This window comes from Callorhinus ursinus, unplaced genomic scaffold, assembly GCF_003265705.2.
Source record: "Callorhinus ursinus isolate GAN/ISIS: 27379988/994484 unplaced genomic scaffold, GSC_fseal_2.0 scaffold5, whole genome shotgun sequence".
In the NCBI taxonomy this organism is placed as follows: domain Eukaryota; kingdom Metazoa; phylum Chordata; class Mammalia; order Carnivora; family Otariidae; genus Callorhinus; species Callorhinus ursinus.
This window is the reverse complement of record NW_027397067.1, coordinates 7,728,244-7,749,762: the sequence shown is the minus strand read 5'-3', so window position 1 is coordinate 7,749,762 and position 21,519 is coordinate 7,728,244. Positions and strand designations below refer to the sequence as shown.

Below are 21,519 nucleotides of genomic sequence, written 5' to 3'. Positions count from 1 at the left end.
ACTAGAACTCAATCACAAGAGGAAAGTCGGAAAGAACTCAAATACATGGAGGCTAAAGAGCATCCTACTAAAGAATGAATGGGTCAACCAGGAAATTAAAGAAGAATTAAAAAAATTCATGGAAACCAATGAAAATGAAAACACAACTGTTCAAAATCTCTGGGATACAGCAAAGGCAGTCCTGAGAGGAAAGTATATAGCAATACAAGCCTTTCTCAAGAAACAAGAAAGGTCTCAAATACACAACCTAACCCTACACCTAAACGAGCTGGAGAAAGAACAGCAAATAAAGCCTAAACCCAGCAGGAGAAGAGAAATCATAAAGATCAGAGCAGAAATCAATGAACTAGAAACCAAAAGAACAGTAGAACAGATCAACGAAACTAGGAGCTGGTTCTTCGAAAGAATTAACAAGATTGATAAACCCCTGGCCAGACTGATCAAAAAGAAAAGAGAAATGACCCAAATCAACAAAATCATGAATGAAAGAGGAGAGATCACAACCAACACCAAAGAAATACAAACAATTATAAGAACATATTATGAGCAACTCTATGCCAGCAAATTAGATAACCTGGAAGAAATGGGTGCATTCCTAGAGATGTTTCAACTACCAAAACTGAACCAGGAAGAAAGAGAAAACCTGAACAGACCTATAGCCACTAAGGAAATTGAAGCAGTCATCAAAAATCTCCCAAGAAACAAAAGCCAGGGCCAGATGGCTTCCCAGGGGAATTCTATCAGACATTTCAAGAAGAATTAATACCTATTCTCCTGAAACTGTTCCAAAAAATAGAAATGGAAGGAAAACTTCCAAACTCATTTTATGAGGCCACCATTACCTTGATCCCAAAACCAGACAAAGACCCCATCAAAAAGGAGAATTACAGACCAATATCCTTGATGAACATGGATGCAAAAATTCTCACCAAAATACTAGCCAATAGGATCCAACTGTACATTAAAGGATTAGTCACCATGACCAAGTGGGATTTATTCCCAGGCTGCAAGGCTGGTTCAATATCTGTAAATCAATCAATGCGATACACTACATTAATAAAAGAAAGGACAGGGGCGCCTGGGTGGCTCAGATGGTTGAACGTCTGCCTTCGGCTCAGGTCATGATCCTGGGGTCCCGGGATCAAGCCCCACATCAGGCTCCTGGCTCAGCGGGAAGCCTGCTTCTCCCTCTCCCTCTGCCTCTCGCCCTGCTCATGCTCTCTCTCATTCTCTCTCTCTCTCTGTATCTCTGTGTCTCGAATGAATAAATAAAAAATTCTAAAAAAATAATAATAAAATAAAATAAAGGACAAGAACCATATGATCCTCTCAATAGATGCAGAAAAAGCATTTGACAAAGTACAGCATCCTTTCTTGATTAAAACTCTTCACAGTGTAGGGATAAAGTGTACATACCTCAATATCATAAAAGCCATCTATGAAAAACCCACAGTGAACATCATTCTCAGTAGGGGAAAAATGAAAGCTTTTCCACAGGAACACGGCAGGGATGTCCACTATCACCACTGCTATTCAACATAGTACTAGAAGTCCTAGCCTCAGGAATCAGACAACAAAAAGAAATAAAAGGCATCCGAATCGGCAGAGAAGAAGTCAAACTCTCACTCTTTGCAGATGTTATGATACTTCATGTGGAAAACCCAAAAGACTCCATCCCAAAACTGCTAGAACTCATACAGGAATTCAGTAAAGTGGCAGGATATAAAATCAGTACACAGAAATCAGCTGCATTTTTATACACCAACAAGACAGAAGAAAGAGAAATCAAGGAGTCGATCCCATTTACAATTGCACCCAAAACCTAAGATACCTAAGGAATAAATCTAACCAAAGAGGCAAAGGATCTGTACTCAGAAAACTATAAAATACTCATGAAAGAAATTGAGGAGGGCACAAAGAAATGGAAAAACGTTCCGTGCTCATGGATTGGAAGAACAAATATTGTGAAAATGTCCATGCTACCTAGAGCAATCTACACATTCAATGCAATCCCTATCAAAATACCATCAACTTTTTTCACAGAAATGTAACAAATAATCCTAAATTTTGTATGGAACCAGAAAAGACCCCATAAATAGCCAGAGGAATGTTAAAAAAGAAAGCCAAAGCTGGAGGCATCACAAGTCCGGACTTCCAGCTCTATTACAAAGCTGTCATCATCAAGACAGTATGGTACTGGCACCAAAACAGACACATAGATAAATGGAACAGAATAGAAAACCCAGAAATGGACCCTCAACTTTATGGTCAACTAATTTTCAACAAAGCAGGAAGAATGTCCAATGGAAAAAAGACAGTCTCTTCAACAAATGGTATTGGGAAAGACCTAAATGTGATACAAGAATCCATCAAAATCCTTGAGGAGAACATAGGCAGCAACCTCTTCAACCTTGGCCGCAGCAACTTCTTCCTAGACACATCACCAAAGGCAAGGGAAGCAAGGGTAAAAATGAACTATTGGGACTTCATAAAGAAGTCCCTTTGCACAACAAAGGAAGCAGTCAACAAAACCAAAAGACAACCGACAGAATGGGAGAAGATATTTGCAAAAGACATATCAGATAAAGGGCTCATATCCAACATCTATAAAAACTTATCAAACTCCATACCCAAAGAACAAAGAATTTAATCAAGAAATGGGCAGAAGACATGAACAGACATTTCTGCAAAGAAGACATCCAAATGGCCAACAGACACATGAAAAAGTGCTCAACATCACTCAGCATCAGGGAAATACAAATCAAAATCACAATGAGATACCATCTCACACCAGTTAGAATGGCTACAATTAACAAGTCAGGAAATGATGGATGTTGGTAAGGATGTGGAGAAAAGGGAACCCTCTTACACTGTTGCTGGGAATGCAAGCTGGTACAGCCACTCTGGAAAACATGGACATACCTCAAAAAGTTGAAAATAAAGCTACCCTACAATCTAGCAATTGCACTACTGGGTATTTACCCCAAAGATACAAATGTAGTAATCTAAAGGGGCACCTGCACCCCAATGTTTATAGCAGCAATGTCCACAATAGCCAAACTATGGAAAGAGCCCAGATGTCCACCGACAGATGAATTGATAAAGAAGATGTGGTATATATATATAATGGAATATTATGCAGCCATCAAAAAATGAAATCTTGCCATTTGCAATGACGTGGATGGAACTAGAGGGTATTATGCTAAGAGAAATAAGTCAATCAGAGAAAGACAAGTATTATATGATCTCACTGATAGGAGGAATTTGAGAAACAAGACAGAGGATCATAGGGGAAGAGAGGGGAAAGTGAAACAAGACGAAACCAGAGGGGGAGACAAACCATAAGAGACTCTTAATCTCAGGAAACAAACTGAGGGTTGCTGGAGGAAGGGGGGTGGGAGGGATGGGTGGCTGGGTGATAGACACTGGGGAGGGTATGTGCTATGGTGAGGGCTGTGAATTGTGTAAGACTGATGAATCACAGACCTGTACCCCTGAAAAAATTAATATATTATTTGTTAATAAATTAAAAAAAACTTCCAGTGACACGTTTTTAAAATGCATGCTTAATCCTGTTAGGACATAAGTTAAATAAATCTGAATTTATATTATGAATTTTTGTCTTGAAAAACTACTGTAAAACGAGAAAACTATGGGAATCTATATTTTATAGTAAATCTTTTAAAATTTTGGAGGATGGGAAGTTTGTGAAAATGACCCTGACATAAAGTAACTATCAAGACTCTAGAGTTAAAAACTGAGTTGCTTTGGCTGTCTGCTCCTTCTTTTTAGTTCTAAGATCCTACACTAAAGACTAGAAGACTTGTTTATGATTGTCATAATCAATGTTAGCATAGTATTGGTTTTAATACCGAAGAGCTTATCATCATAAAATGAAGCTCCCTATGGTATTTTAAAGATCTTCTCATGCTGTGTGGTGCTTTTAGGTCCAGTATTGCCAATAAATGGCTCAACAGCTCTCAGAGAAATGAGCATTCTAACTCTCTACGTATGGAAATATCTAAATTACAGCCAGCTTGATAATTAAATAGAAGTATTGTCTCATGGTGATAAAAACAACATTGTTTTGTAGAGTGAAAATTACAAGCAAACAGATCTCAGAGACATGTTCTTAAAATATTTTCCTGAAAAGATGTCCATGGGTCAGCATTGTTCCTCACAACACTTTCCAGCATGTGAAAACTAATTCATGAGTGTGAATTTATGGGACACTCAGCATAACATCAGGAAATAATCCTGCAAGTAATTATCACATATAAAAGACCTCCTGCTGCAGAAATGTCAGTTATGCCAAGGAAAATTACTCATACTATCCTGCACCTCCCTTTTAAGGAATGCTCATTCTACTTTATATATTAAAGGACTAGCATATTAAGATGCTAGAAATGCTTAACGGTAAATGTTTCTCTTGATATCTACCAGTTAGTTTGATCTATGCAGGAACTCATATGTTTGGCTATAGAGCGAGAACTAAGTTGGGGCTGTCAGAGCATCAGTTCTTTCCCTGGAAGCCTCTGTATGGCTGTCTGGGCTTCCTCATAGCATGAAGGCTGGCTTCCAAGAAGGATTAATCCAAGAGATAATGGTAGAAGATATAGATTTTAGAAGTTACAGTGTTTATTCATTTGCATTCTGTTAGTCAAAACATGTAGAAAGCATTGACCCAGCATGGGGTAAGGAAATGAATTCCACTTGTTGATGTAGGAGTGGCAAGTTCCCTTTACAAACTAGCTTGTTAGAAGATAACATTTGTCTCCCTACATTTGTCATTTTCCTGCATAGTCTAGCCCTCTGAATAAATGCACTTACAAAATGTTTGTATAAGGGAACAGTCCATCATAAAAAAGCACAGAGATCTATCCGCACCACCTTCTTCCCTCCCTCCTTTCCTTTCTTTCTTTTTCTCTCTCCTTTCCTCCTTCCATCTCTCTCTTTGCTCTCCCTCCCTCCAACTCTCTCTTCTCTCTCCTCTCTCTTTCCCTCTTTCCCTCTCTCTCTCCCCCTCCCTAGGGGAATAAAGGTAAAGGCTTTTCCTTCCCTTCCTTGGAGAAGATTTGCTTATATTCCAGAATAAAGATAAGTGCTCTCTATCTCTTCTCTCTTGTATCTGGAAAGAAGGATGGACAACCCTATATAAAATCAGAGTTTCCTAATTTGGAGATTTCTCTCCTTTAATGCACCCATCCACATTTGCAGGTACTATCAGGCCCTTGCCTCAGGATATTGTAGGACTGGGACTTGGGGAACGAAGCAAGATGTTGCTCTGGCTGCTGCATTTGCTGTGGGAAATGAATGGTCTTGGTCTTTGTGCTCTCATGTTATCTGAAAGTAGTGTAAAACTTAGATTCTTCACAGTTTCAGATTATAAACAAGAGATATTTTTCTGACCACATTTGGAAATACAATCCACTATATTCAATGAGGAAAAAGAGCACCAGCCCCAGGCAATAGGATATATGGGGCCATTTTGACTATCTAAGTAGGTAAATCATCCTAAATGGGAACCAACAGGTAAAGAAAATGTCTAAGGAATAGATTAATTTTGGAAAGAGAAGATACTAGGAAGTATTTTTAGACTCCCACATGTTTTCCTAGAGGATAAAACTGGATTATTCCTTGGGATCTCTAATATAAGGTAGAGGAGGTTACATTTTGAGGAAATGCTATTGGTTAAGTATCTCCAGCACATTGTAGAAGCTATTTGAACAACAGTTTCTAACAAAGTACAGCAAAGTTACATTCACAGATGCAGCTGGTAAATTTTGTTTAAATACTAAATTTGTTTCAAAAAGAGTTAGAGGTTTGGGTTTATAATCAAAGATCTACCATTGTCAGTTTACTCCTTCTTCATTAATTCTTATGGTCATGGCTTCACTAAACATCAAATCTAGTTTTTCTTTGCCTAGTTTTTCCTCTATACATTTATTATGACACTAGCTACAAAAAAAAATTATTAGAATTGTGTTTGTCCTCTTCATTAGGTTGTGACCCTCCGGAATTCAGAATAATGTCTTAGTTGTTTCTGTGGCCCTTATTTAACACAGTGTTTTAAACAGATAGCCACTTAATATTTAGTAGAACCAACTTAATACCTTAAATGGCTGTACGATTCAAGAGCTACAATTGCTGATTTTTATTAACAATGTTAATTGCCTACATTTTATTCTTCAATTAATAGCAAATATAAGTTTTTTCATGGTGTACTGTTCTGCAAAATGACATTGTTGGCCCAGATTTAAAGCCTGTCATCTATTGATTATTTGTATTAATGCAGGTAGTCAATTATTTAAATGACTTAATACTGGTGTAAAGCCATGTGCAAAGAAGAAACAAAACTGCAAATTAAACTAGGTCTAGATCTGCCTTCCTCCAGTTCCCAAAACTGTCACAGCACCTCTTGTTTTACTAAATGATTTTACCGTATTTGTCTGTCTTCTCTCCAACTGCATCAACTGTGCCATCTGGATGCAGACGGACAAACCCTCCAGTGAGCCTGTTGTAGAATTGAAGAGTATTTCCTTTCATAAATTTCCATCTTTCTGCAGCCCACTAAATATAAAAACAAAACCAAAAGCAATAACATAAGACAAAGAAATTACTAAGAAACACTGCTTACTAAACATTATAAATTGTCTTTAACATATCAAATAGTTATTTGGACACTATTTGTACCAAATAATTTATGACCAAAAGTAAAATCTTACTGTTTCTTTTCTATTAAGTTCTAGCTTCTGCCCTGAAGGTATAAAGGAAGGAGAAAATCATTAATTTCAGCAGAGTCATACTTTCCTCAATCATCATAAAAGAGCATTTTCCAATATATGACACTCACTAGCAAAGATGATACTGTTATCTGTGGCATACAGTTCTCTGGAGATCTTACCATCATCTTCCCCTTGGTCCAGCCATCTGTGGAAAGAAAAGTGTATCAAGAATATTGTGGCTTTATATTTACACTAACCACTGGCAATTATGGAGCCAAGTCAGAAATAATGGATAACAGGAACTAGAAAAAGAGCAGAGCAGAAATGGTAAGAGCAGAGCAGAAAATGGAAAAGGAAATGCTTGAAATGACTATGAGGTAGGTAGGAGGTACAAGGGAGGTAGGAGAAGCTGCTATCAGGTTCAGGTTGAAACATGACTTTCTCTAATCCACAGGTGAATTAGTTAGCCCGCCCAGGTCATAAATCTTACATCCACTGGACCAGTTATGTTATCCTGGTTTTTTTAGCCATTAAATACAGTTCAAACTATAGTCAGTTATTTCATAAATGGCTATTATTGGTTCCATGGGGAAAGAGACAGGCAAGTAATGAAAGAAAGAGCAAATCTATCACCATTATTGGAAGAATAACCCAAAACTCAATGCCTAATGACAGTGGGTCAGCAATGTCTTCATCATATAAAAAGGCACATGCAAATTTTATTTTATGCATTTATTATATTTGAACTTAATTTGGGACCTAGTCCAAAGGGAATCAGTTTTCTAGCCAGAGATTTTCATTCTTCTTACCGAAATATAAAATCATATTTTTTAAATCTACCTTAATTTACCAAGAGAGATTTAAACTTACATCATCAGGAATGATGATAAATATAATGTATATCTTGCCAAACAGAAGCAGAAGCCCCTAAAGTTAATCTTCAAAAAGTTACCCAACAAAGCATCAGTAACTAGGAATAATTGAATGAGTTATCCATTTCTCCAAAATACAATAACTTGGAACTAATATGAAATGGATTTTTTCAATGAAAAAGCACACCTACAAACCTGTGACAGAAGAAGGTATATTCATGATTTGTTATGGGATCCTTGATTATAACATCATCAAGAAACCAGCCATTTCCTAAACACGAATTAAAGAAAGAATAATATGGTGTGAATATGTTTGGTCCAGGTATTACCTGAAGTTTTGAAAAGAGGTCCTAGCTTCCAAATATACATAAAAGCTTTATGCACCATAAAGGTTTAATACTTCAAATAAAGCAAAACATGAGAAGTAAGCTATAAGAAGTACTTAAAAATATTTCTTATACATGTACCAAAAGCACAACATATTTTAAGACTTCATGTTTTATGATATCTACTTCAATATGATTTTCCAAGCACTTGAAAACAGAACAATTCTGCAATTTCTCTTGATTTCATTAACTGCATTTATATTCCTGGATCTAACATCTTCCAAAAAATAAACAACTAATGAGTTAGCAATACTCCTATTTCCAAAACATACACATAAAGTTCAAATTTGAAGTATATATTTTGATAAGCCAAAAAATGAACATTTAGAAACTGTTGAAGCACACAGACTGAGCTATGAAGATAGTAATCTTCTTTTAAATACCTGATTTTATATTAATTTTCAAACTGGAGTTGGTTAAATATAATTTAATTTTATTTATAGGTACAATGGAATATTTTAACCAGACACAGTAGTTTCATCTATACAAAGAGCCAGCACAAAATCTATACTCCTCTAATTAAAAATCCTTCAGTTTATGAGTTAATACTTACCAACTATAGGATGAAACTCTTTAATAAAGCATACAAGGGCCTTCACTGCCTGGCCTCTGTTTACTTTTTTTTTTTTTTAAGATTTTTATTCATTTGAGATAGAGAGTGAGAAGGCATGAGTGGGGGGCAGAGGGAGAGGGAGAAGCAGGTTCCCCACCAAGAAAGGAGCCTGATGCAGGGCTCAATCCCAGGACCCTGGGAACATGACCTGAGCAGAAGGCAAACACTTAACCAACTGAGCCACCCAGGTGCCCCATTCTACTTACTTTTTAATTTCATCCCTTATTACACACTCCCATTATGGAACCATGCCAAACTCTTCCTAGTTCTCTAGATCAGTGATCCTCCAAGAGAGATTATAAAAACACAGATTGCTGAGCACCACACAGAGTTTCTGACGTAGTAGGCCTGGGATAAGCAACCTAAGGTGCCTAACTGTCCCAGATGGCCCTGGAGAAAGGAATTTCCCAGGATGCAGGATTTTCAGTGCTAAAACCAGGACAGCCCCAGACAACCCAGAATGATAGGTCATTCTATAAAAGAAACCAAGAATGAAATTTTTAATGAGATTCCAGACAGTTATGATGATCCAGGAACCACACTTTGAAATCCAGGAACCACACTTTGAAAACCACTGCCATAGATAATTAATATTCATAATTTACATATGCTGTTACTTTACATATGCCATTTCCTATGCTTAAAATGTCATCACCAAAATGCTTTATTTCATTTTTAAATTTTACCAAAAAATAAATAGAATTTCTTGTCTCCTTCAAGGAAAATTAAAATGTTACCAGAATTCTGAAATCGGTTTTAAGAGCTACTCAGAAGTCTGTAAAGAAAACTCTTGGAGATGATAGGAATTGATTTTATTTATTTTTTTTTAAGATTTATTTATCCACTTCAGAGAGAGAGAGAGAGCATGAATGGCAGGGGCAGAGGGAGAGGGAGAATCTTAAGCTAACTCTTCACTGAGTGCAGAGCCCAATGCAGGGCTTGATAACCACAACCATGAGATCAGGACATGAGCTGAAACCAAGAGTTGGATGCTCAACCAACTGAGCCACTCAGGATCCCCAAGGAATTGATTTTAAAAATGCTTTATAAGTTAATAGATTTCATTAGTAATTAGTTTAAAAGTACCTATATAAAAACATATTGACAAGAACAGTCAAGTGGAGCCAAGATCAGCCAAAAGACAATGTAAACATGAAATAGGTTATCACCGTAATTCACTGAAATTTAGGGGTTGTTTTCTACACACCATAAACTAACCTTGTGGGTTAACTAAAATTTTACAAAATTTGACAAGGAAAAAGGTTAAATTGTAAATATCATATTTCTTTGTATAATACTAAAGATTTACCTTTTGGCCATTTTTTCCAAGTTCTTTATAGATTAGTGATTTTTTTTAATGTATCCTAGACATTTGGATATAATATTATGAGACTCTGAGTCCCATTTATTTTTTTTATTTTTTTTAAAGATTTTATTTATTTATTTGACAGAGAGAGACACAGCGAGAGAGGGAACACAAGCAGGGGGAGTGGGAGAGGGAGAAGCAGGCTCCCCGCTGAGCAGGGAGCCCGATGCAGGGCTCGATCCCAGGATCCTGAGATCATGACCTGAGCCAAAGGCAGACGCTTAACGACTGAGCCACCCAGGTGCCCCTCTGAGTCCCATTTAATCTTCTTTTTAGCAGGCAGTCCCCCCTGTTGATGTGAAGCATAAGCTGTGTGTGTGTGTACGCATTCAACTTCTAACACCCCCCCAGGCAGAAATGGGGCATTTACTCACTGCAGACAACTAGATAGAAGTTCACTTCCTCCTTCTGCCCACTGATACCTTCCCACAAAAATAAGTAAGGCATTTACAGTGCCTCACTGCCTCTGAGGAGAGTAATATCCCTGGTGTGACCCTCTGCTTCCACAGGGAGGGGAAGGATGGATGGGCCTGAGTCACATCCTTCTGTGGGGTAAGGATAGAAGCTGCTGTGGGGTAAGGACAGAAGCTCATCTACATCAGTGGGCCCCACAGAAAAGAAGGGGGAGTCTGAAGAGTACCAACTAGTCCCAATTCCACCACCTCACTCTACCTTGTTGGTGTTGGATAGGAGTAGAAACTCAGCTCACTGGGCTTCACTGATGACTAGGGCACAGGGGAAGTAGAATGTCAACTATTCCATATTGTCCTACCTCTCCACACCTCACAATGCTAGGTAGGGGTGGACACTCAGCCCCCACCAGAACTCACTGACACCAGAGATGGGAGATAGACAGTGGAGTGCTAAGTAGCCCCAGCTTGCTCTGCTTTCTCCTATTTGCAAATGACATGACTATCTATGGATAAAATTCCAAACAATCTACTACTACTACTACTACTACTACTACTAATAATAATAATAATAATAATAATAATAAATCCCAGAACTAAAAATTGAGTTGAATAAGGTCTTGGATACAAGACAAATCACCACACAAAATAAATCACATTTCTATACACTAACAATGAACATATGGAAATTGAAATTTAGACCACAATACCACTTAAAATCACTCTAGACATTAGTTAGATATAAACTTCACAAAACATGTCCAGAATCTGTACGCTGAAAATTTAAAAATTCTGAGGAAAGAAATAAAAAAATACTTAAATAAATGAAGAGACATACCCATACTACATTCATGGATTGGAGTCCAACATAGTAAATGCATCAATTCTCACCAAATTAATCTCTAGGTTTGATGTAGTTCCCATAAAAATCTCAGCAAGTTTTATTGTAGATATGGATAAGCTTTTCTAAAATTTATATAGAAAAGGACAAGCCTTAAAATAGCAAAAACAATATTTAAAAATATTAAAATAGGAGGAATCAATGTACCTGATATTAAGGCCTAGTAAATAGCTCTCAAGATAGTATGGTATTGGCAGGAGAGACACATAGATCAATGGAACAGAGAATACAGACATAATACCACATCAATATGCCCAACTGCATTGTGACAAAAGTATAAAAACAATTCAGTGGAGGCAGGATAGGCTTTTCAATAATTGGTGTTGGAGTAATTAGACATTCAGAGGTAAAAATAAATTAACTTCAACTTACATCTCACACTTTATATAAAATCTCAAATCATAGAATTAAATGTGAAATGTAAAACTATAAAACTTTTAGAAAAAATAAGAAAAAAGTCTGTGATCCAGGATTAGGCAGAGTTCTTCAACTTCACCCCAAAACTACAATCCATAAAAAAAGAAAAATGAATAAACTGGATCTCCTCAACACTAAAAATTTGTTCCGCAAATGACCTTAGTAAGAGGGTGGAATGACAAGCTACAAACTAAGAGAAAATATCTGCAAACCATGTATCCAACAAAGGACTAGTATCTACAATATATAAGAAAACTCTTAAATTTTAACACTAAAAAAAATCCATTACAAAAGAGGGAAAGCACATAGAGACAATTTTGCCAAAGAGGACATAAACACATAAAAATATGTTCAACATCATTATTTTTATAAAAATTAAAATAAAAATAAAAATGATAAGTCACTACATACCCACCAGAATGGGGGAAAAAAAGGCAGCAAAACACCAAATACAGACAAGGATGCTGAGCAAATGGATCACAAATATATTGCTGGTGTGAATATAGAATGGTATTGACACTATGGAAAAGTTTGGCAATTTCTTACAAAACTAAACATACAATTCCATATTACCCAATCAATTGCATTCTTGGGCACTGGTCACAGAAAATTGAAAACTTATGTTCACATAAAAATCTGTACACATATGTACATGGCAGTTTTATTCATCATAGCCCAAAACTGGAAACAATCCAGATGTTCTTCAGTGGGTGAATGAGGGAAATCCATTCCGTAGAATACTGCTCAGGAATAAAAAGAAACAAACTGCTGACACATACAACTTGAATGAATCACTAGGAAATACAGAATAAAAAAGCCAATCCCAACTGAGTGTATAATGTATGATTTCATTGATATAACAGTATTGAAATGAGCATTGAAATGAGAACTGATAGGTATGTAGTACAGATTAGTGGTTGCTAGGGTTTAAGAATTGGGAATTTGAGGAAGAAATAGAGGAAGATAAGTAGATGTGGCTATAAAAAGGAGACATGACAGATCATTGTAGCAATGGTACTCTTCTCTGTCCTCACTGTGTAAATATCAATATCCTGATAATGCAAGATGTTACCATTGGGGGGAAATGGGTAAAGGATATAGAGAATCTCTCTGTGTTATTTTGTATAACTGCATGCCAATCTATAATTACCTGAAAATAAAAAGTTTAACCACAATGATATATCACCTTACACCAGTTAGAATGGCTAAAATCAAAATGACAAGAAATAACAAGTGTTGGTGAGGATATGGAGAAAAAGGAATCCTTGTGCACTGTTGGTAAGGATGTAAATTTGTGCAGCCACTGTGGCAAATAGTATGGAGGTTCCTCAAAAAATTAAAAATAGAAATATCATATGATCCAGTGATTCCAGTTTTGGGTATTTACCCAGAGAAAATGAAAACACTAATTCTAAAAGATATATGCACCCCTATGTTTACTGCAGCATTATTTACAATACCCAAGATATAGAAGCAACCTAAGTACACATCAACAGACAAACGGATAAGGAAGATGTGGTATGTTATGTGTAAACACACACACACAAAGATGAATATTACACAGCCCTAAAAAGGATGAGATTGTGCCATTTGAGACAACATGGTTAGACCTAGAGGGTATTATGCTAAGTGAAATAAGTGAGACTAAGAAAAACAAATACAATATGATTCCACTCATAATTGGAATCAAAAAAATGAGTAAACAAACAAAAAACAGAATCAGACCTATACATACAGAGAACAAATTGGTGGTTGCCAGAGGGAGGGGAGCAGGGGGTTGGGCAAAATAGGTGAAGAGAAGAGGAAGGTACAGGTTTCCAGTTATGGAATGAATACATCACAGGAATAAAGGGCACAGCATAAGGAATACAGTCAATGATATTTTAAAACGATGTAATGGGACAGATGGTAGCTACTCTTCTGGTGAACATAGCATAATGTATAAACTTGTCAAATCACTATGTTGTACGCCTGAAATTAATGTAACATTTTGTGTCAACTATACTCAAAAAAAAGTTTAATTAAAAATATAGCTTATAATTAAATTTTTTAATTTTTAGTTATGAACCATAAAAATTTATTTGGGGCCATTTTGAATTGCTTTTTTAGTATCCCCAGATCATTTTTCTATTAAATACACTTAAAATCTAATTCAGGCCTTATTTTGTCACTTACTTATCTGTCTGCCTATTATCGTGACATTCACTAAACTGTACTTTAAAATTGTCATCTTTAATGCATTTTCATGTGAGTCTTCCTTGTTAATCTTTTCCAAAATGCTAGTCTATTATATCCTTTTAAGTTTTCCAGATTAATAACATTATAATTTTAACAGATTTATTGAGAAGTAATTTACATACATAAAGTTCACCTGTTTAAATGGGTTCAGTGCTTTGTAATATATCTATATTTGTGCAACCATCATAACCCCAAATCAGTACAATTTCATCAGTCCCAAAGGAAACTTTGTACTTATTCACTGGGACTGCTAACCATCGCCCCCTCCTCTCTCCTAGACTTAGGCAACCACTAATCTACTTTCTCATTTTGATAGATTTGCCTATTGTACAGATTTCACACAAATGGAATCATATAATATGTGGTATTGTGTGACTAGCTTAATCAGTGAGGGATAGAAAAAGGAAGTCAGCTATCTGTCTCAGGACTTACTTTAGGTCAATTGTCCTACCCTGTATTTCAGATTTTATGTACTCTGAGCCTATAACTCTTGATCAAAATTAGTAGGTATATCTGTATTATTATCTTTCTTTCCCCAACCCTTTTATTTCCTCACTTGTGATGCTCCACTTGATTTTGGAGTAAACAGTAGTCTTTCTGTAAGAAACCATTACAGCAGATTCTCTCCATTGTAGTCTGAGATCTTATGTAAAATGAATCTCACTGCAGATTGCTTTTGCCTAACCAAATGGACAGACCTGGTGCATTTTGGTTCATCAAAATTCTAAAGTCCTTTTACTGCCAGTACGTCACAGACACAGACAGTTAAGACCTGAAGCTAAATATGTGGAAACACAAAACCTTCACCTCTCACCAAAAAAAACCCCCAAAACAAATGAAACATAAACACCCCAAGCACAATGCTGTTGGAGTAGCACCACGAAAAAATGGATTACACAGCTAGCTGAGATCATTGGTTAATAATTTGTTAAGGAATAAATAGGTTCACTTAATCTGAAACAGGCACAGGACTTATAATTCAAACTTTCTTGCCTAGAACTCCCTATTTCAGTATGGCCTTCAGAAAAGGCCAGTCTAATAAGTCAGATGTGCATGTGCTTTTTATTGTTCATGCTAATTATTACATATATTATAAATATTATATATAAATATATTTTTGCTGCCACTCTGAGTAAGATCTTTTATATCTTATATTTTCTATAGAAGAAAACCAGATTCAAGTTATTGTATATTGATTTAAATTTCTAGTCACTATAAATTCTATTTATTTTATTTTTTCAATTTATGCTCTTTGCATTTTAATAGACATTTCTGTCACCTGTAAGCAATAACTGTCTTCTTTCCAAAATTATAATTGTGTTAGGAAATATATTATAATGCTTTCCAAAGAATATACTATACTCATAATGAGGAAATCCTTTTTGTATTTCAAACTTTAATGAATTTCATTGTTTATTAAGTGGTTGTTTTGAGTTACATTATTTTAAAATATTTTTTCTGTTCCAAATGTTCAAAGAACTTTTAATAATAGTATTATTGGACTTTTAACAATTTTTCTACTTTAACCTTTTGAGGTGATGTATTTTATTAACAGATTTTATAATACTGAACTACCCTTCAATTTCTTGGCATGAACCCTACTTAGTTATTATGTATTATTCCTTTATTATATTTCTTGATTCATTTTGTACATATTTAACAGGATATATGCACATGCATTTATCAGTAAGGCTGACCTACAACTGTTCTTCTGGACAATACAAACACTATGGGAAACAGGACATTGTGCAACTGTGAAAATCCTCAGGATTGTCAATTTTATTAGAATATTTGGAGGAAAGGGAAATGAGAAATTTAACCATCAAATTAAAATACTGTCTTCATCTGATTGGGCTGCTGTAACAAAATACCACAAACTGTCTAGCTTATAAACAACAGAAATTCATTTCTCAGTTCTGGAGGCTGGGTAGTCCAAGATCAAGGTACCAGCATAGCCACCTGGTGAGAACTCTCTTCATGGTTTATAGCCCACACCTTCTCACTGTGTCCTCACAAGGTGAAACGCACTAGGGTTCTCTCTCTGGAACCACTTTTTTTTTTTTTTTTAAGATTTTATTTATTTAATTGACAGAGAGAGAGAGACAGCGAGAGAGGGAACACAAGCAGGGGGAGTGGGAGAGGGAGAAGCAGGCCTCCCGCAGAGCAGGAAGCCCGATGCGGGGCTCGATCCCAGGACCCTGGGATCACGACCTGAGCCGAAGGCAGTCGCTCAATCAACTGAGCCACCCAGGCGCCCCTGGAACCACTTTTATAAGAGCATTCCTCAAGGCTCCACCTCCCACAGGCCCCAACTACTAACAGTATTGCATAGGGCCTTAAGATTTCGACCTACTAATTTAGGGGGCTACAAACATTCAGACCATAGCAAATACTTTTAAACAAATGTGGAAAAATTATCAAATAAAAATAGTAGCTTGCATTTTCATTATAAAACATGAATATGTAAACAAAAAGATAACTCCTTTAGAATAGGTCCTCTGAGGCCTGTAGGCATTCTTATTCATACTGGGAATATAATAGAGAACAATATAAGAAGCACTAAATCATAGTTCTATATTTTGTACATTTTCAAGTTTCAGTATCATTAAGTCTATTTAGAAGTTTCCAATTCCATAATCTGGAACATTTTATATAGCACTGAAAATGTCTGCTTTGTGGACACTTTAGAGAAAGTGCTGGTAAATCCAAATAGAAATAGAGGTTTTGGAAAGAGATTAGCCTTCTAAAAATGTTTATTATTATTGATTCCTGCCATTTTCTACTTTTTCTTTGAGAAATATTGAGTCAAATTTGCCTTCTTGGGTCATTCATAATTTCTTAGGCTAAATTTCTTCGGTCAATTTGTCTTAAATAATCATCCAGTTCATGCAGAGCTTTAAATTTATTTATCCAAAACTGTATATAATAGTCTCAAAACTTTTATCTGATAAGTATTTGTATTATATCCACTATACCTTATTTTGGCATTTATTTTCTTCTCGTTTTTATTCGACTTTTCAGTGTTGGTTTACTATGTGAGGGTTTGTACTTTTTTTCCTTAGGAATCCATTCCTATAAGTGACATCAATTCTGTTTTTCTATTTTCAGTCTTTGATTTCTGTTTTTGCCTTCATTATTTTCTTTCCCTCATTTTTCCCAATTTTTCTTTCTTACATTACTTGTTTTTCCCAACTTTATTGAGATATAATTGACATATAATATTGTGTAAATTTAAGGTGTACAACTTACTGATTTGAAAAATGTATATACTGCTATATAAACACCAAAATAAGGTTGGTTAACATACCCTTCACATCACATAATTACATTTTTTGTTGTTGTTGTTATGGTGAGAACACTTAAAATCTAGTCTCAGGGGTGCCTGGGTGGTTTAGTTGTTAAGTGGCTGCCTTTTGCTCAGATCATGATCCCGGGGTCCTGGGATCGAGCCCCACATCGGGCTCCCTGCTCCGCGGGAGGCCTGCTTCCCCCTCTCTCACTCCCCCTGCTTGTGTTCCCTCTCTCACTGTCTCTCTCTCTGTCAAATAAATAAAATAAAATAATAATAAAATAAAATCTAGTCTCATAGAAAACTTCAATTATTAATATAGTATTATTAACTTGAGTCACCATGCTATACATTAGATCCCCAGAACTTATCTCTCTTATAACTGGAAGCTTGTCCCCCACCACCCAACCCCCAGCGACCACCAATCTACTGTTTCTATGAGGTCAGCTTTTTTATATTCCACATATAAGTTAGATCATACAGTATTTGTCTTTTTTTTTCGCTCAGTATAATGTCCTTAAAGTCATTCACATTGTCACAAATGGCAGGATTTTCTTCTTTTTTAGAGCAGAATAATATTCATTCTATATATAGACCACAATTCTTTACCTATTCATCTGCTGATGGAAACCTAGGCAGTTTCCATCTATTGGCTACTGTAAACAATGCTGCAATGAAGATGGGAGTGCATCTATATTTATGAGATACTGAATTCATTTCCTTTGGATATATACACAGAAGTGGGATTGCTGGATCATATGGTCGTTCTATTTCCATTTTGTGAGGAACTTCTATACTGCTTTCCACAGTACCTGTACCAATTTACATTCTCACAACAGTGCATTAAGGTTCCCTGTCCATCCCTTCCAGCATTTGTTATCGCTTGCCTTTTTGATGATAGCCATTCTAACAGGTGTAAGGTAATACTCAATGTGGTTTTGATTTGCATTTCCCTGATGATTGCTGATGTTGAGCATCTTTTCATATACCTGTGGGCCATCTGGACGAATTATTTGGAAAAATGTCTTTTCAGATCCTCTGCCCATTTTTTAACTGTATTGTATAGGATTTTTGTTTTTTGGTTTTTGTTTTGCTATTAAGTTGTACAAGTTCTTTATACATCTTGGATATTAACCACTTATCAGATATATGATTTACAAAATTTTTTCCACACTATAGGTTACCTTTTCATTTTTTTTTGATAATTTCCTTTGTTGTGCAGCTTTTTAGTCTGATGTAATCCTACTTGTTATTTTTGTTTTGGATGCCTTGGCTTTTGGTGCCAAATCCAAAAAATCTTTGCCAGAATGATGTTAAGAAGCTCACCACCTGGGGCGCCTGGGTGGCTCAGTCATTAAGCGTCTGCCTTCGGCTCAGGTCATGGTCCCAGGGTCCTGGGGTTGAGCCCCACATCAGGCTCCTGCTCCACGGGAAGCCTGCTTCTCCCTCTCCCACTCCCCCTGCTTGTGTTCCCTCTTTCGTTGTGTCTCTCTCTGTCGGATAAATAAAATCTTTAAAAAAAAAAAAAAACCAGAAGCTCACCACCTATGTTTTCTGCTAGAACTTTTATAGTTTCAGATCTTACATATTTAAGTTTTTAATCCATTTTGATTTCATTTTTCTGTGGGGTGTAACATAGTGGTGTAGGTTTTTTTGTTTTTTGTTTTGCATGTGGCTCTCCGCTTTTATCAACACAATTTATTGAAGAGACTATCCTTTCCACATTGTATATTCTTGGCTCCTTTGTTGTAAATTAGTTGACCATATAAGTGTGGGTTTATTGCTGGGTTCTTTATTCTGCTTCATTTAAGTCAACACCATACTGTTTTAATTACTATAATTTTGAATTACAGTTTAAAATCAGGAAGTGTGATGTTCACTTGGTTCTTTGTTCTCTTTCAAGATTACTTTGGCTATTCAGGGTCTTTCATGGATCCATACAAATTTTAGGATTCTTTGTTCTATTTCCATAAAAAATGCCATTGGAATTTTCACAGAGATTGCACTGAATCTGTAGATTGTTTTGGATAGTATGAACATTTTAACAATATCAGTTCTTCCAATTCATGAGCATAGATTATCTCCCCATTTATTTGTGTATTCTTCAATTTCTTTCATCAGTGTCTTAACAATTTTCAGTGTACAGGTCTTTTACCTCTTTAGTTAAATTAATTCCTAGGTATTTTATTCTTTTTGATGAAAATGTAAATGGGATTGTTTTCTTAATTTCTTTTTCTGACACTTTCTTATTAGTATATAGAAATGCAACAGAATTTTGCATATGGATTTTATATCCTGCAACTTACTGAATTTGTTTATTAATTCTAACAATTTTTTGGTGGAGTCTGTAGGGCTTTCTAAATATATGTATTATGTCATCTGCAAATAGTGACAGTTTTATTTCTTCCTTTACATTTGGATGCCTTTTATTTATTTTCTTGACTAACTGATCTGGCTAGGACTTCCAATACTTGAATAAAAGTGGTGAAAGTGGCCATTTTTTTTAGGTTATCTCTACTAATTTAATAAAGTATTAACTATTAACTGGTATATCTCCTCATTAACTGAAAATACTTTCTAGGGGCGCCTGGGTGGCTCAGTAGTTAAGTGTCTGCCTTCAGCTCAGGTCATGATCCCAGGGTCCTGGAATATAGCCCTGCATCGGGCTCCCTGCTCAGTGGGAAGCCTGCTTCTCCCTCCCCTGCTCCCCCTGCTTGTGTTCCCTCTCTCGCTGTGTCTCTCTCTGTGAAATAAAATCTTTTTTAAAAAAAGAAAAAAGAAAATACTTTCTAATATTAAGCATTATAGGCATACCTCATTTTATTGTGCTTCACTTTATTATGTTTCACAGATACATTTTTTCAAATTAGTTTGTAGGTCATTGTTGAGACCTACTGCTCAGAAAAAGAAAAGATTTCTTTCAAAATATTACTGCAATATATTACAGTAATGTACAATGTACAATACAATGTACCTGGTTACCCAAGAGCCCTGATGGAGATGTACAATGAGATTAATGTTGTTTTTGTGCTGGCTAACACAACAGCCATTCTTCAGGCCATGGTTCAAGGAGTAATTTCAACTTCTAATGTGTTATTATTTTAAAAATACATGTTATAAGGCTATAGCTGCCACAGATAGTGATTCATCTGAAAATCCGGATAAAGTAAATTGGAAATCTGGAAAGGATTCACCATTCTGGATACCATTAAGAACATTTGCAATTCATGGAAAGAGGTCAAAATATCAACATTAAAGGAGTTTGGAAGAATTTGATTACAATCCTCATGGATGACCTTGAGGGGTTTAAGACTTCAGTGGAGGAAGTAACTGCAGATGGGATGGAAACTCTAAGAGAACTAGAAAAAGAAATGGAACCTGAAGATGTGACTGAGTCACTGCAATCTCATAACAAAACTTTTACAGATGAGGAGCTGCTGCTTATGGATGAACAAAGCAAGTGGTTTCCTAAAATGGAATCTACACCTAGTAAGGATACTTTGAAGACTCTTGAAATGACAATAAAGGATTGAGAATATTACATAAAATTAATTGACTAAGCAAAAACAGGATTTGAAAGGATTGGCTTCAATTTTGAAAGAAGTTCTACTGTGGGAAAAATGCTATCTCAAAGCACTGTATCCTACAGAGAAATCAGCTGTGAAAGAGTCAATTAATGTGGTAAACTTCATTGTCTTATTTTTTTAAATTGCGATAGCTGCCCCAGCTTTCAGCAACCCCTACCCTGAGCAGTCAGCAGCCATCAACATTGAGGTAAGACGCTCCACCAGCAAAAAGATTAAAACTTACTGAAAGTTCAGATGATGCCTAGTTTCTTTAAGCAATAAATTATTTTTTAATTAAGGAAATACATTTCTCAGACATAATGCTATCATGCACTTAAAAGACAATGGTTTGGTGTAAACATAATTTTTAAAAGCACTGGGAAACCAAAAAATTCATTTGATTCACTTTACTGTGATATTCACTTTATTGAAGTGGTCTAGAGATTGCAGTATCTCCAAAACATGCCTATACTTCCTCCAAAAAAATCCACAGATATATGTTTAGATACTTTATTCAGTAACTTCCTCAAAAACATTGTATTGTCAGGGGCGGAGCAAGATGCCGGAGTAGTAGGAGACCTAGATTTCGTCTGATCTCAGGAATTCAGCTGAATAGGGATCAAACCATTCTGAACACCTACGAACTCAACAGAGGATCGAAGAGGAGAGTAGCAACAACTCTCTGAACAGAGAAGCAACCACTTACTGGAAGGTAGGACATGCGGAGAAGTGAATC

The 21,519-nt window shown here is 35.9% G+C and overlaps 1 protein-coding gene across 1 annotated transcript in view; it reads right to left on the bottom strand.

Moving 5' to 3' along the window:
* LOC141372876 (uncharacterized) overlaps nucleotides 1-21,519 on the bottom strand; it is a 109,264-nt gene that overhangs the window by 67,727 nt on the left and 20,018 nt on the right. The window contains exons 4-7 of the mRNA XM_073893464.1: nucleotides 7,793-7,868; nucleotides 6,854-6,930; nucleotides 6,726-6,757; nucleotides 6,441-6,570 (exon numbers count right to left, since the gene is read on the bottom strand). Of these exons, the coding sequence (XP_073749565.1) occupies nucleotides 6,441-6,570; nucleotides 6,726-6,757; nucleotides 6,854-6,930; nucleotides 7,793-7,868 (315 nt within the window). The remainder of the gene's footprint in view (nucleotides 1-6,440; nucleotides 6,571-6,725; nucleotides 6,758-6,853; nucleotides 6,931-7,792; nucleotides 7,869-21,519) is intronic.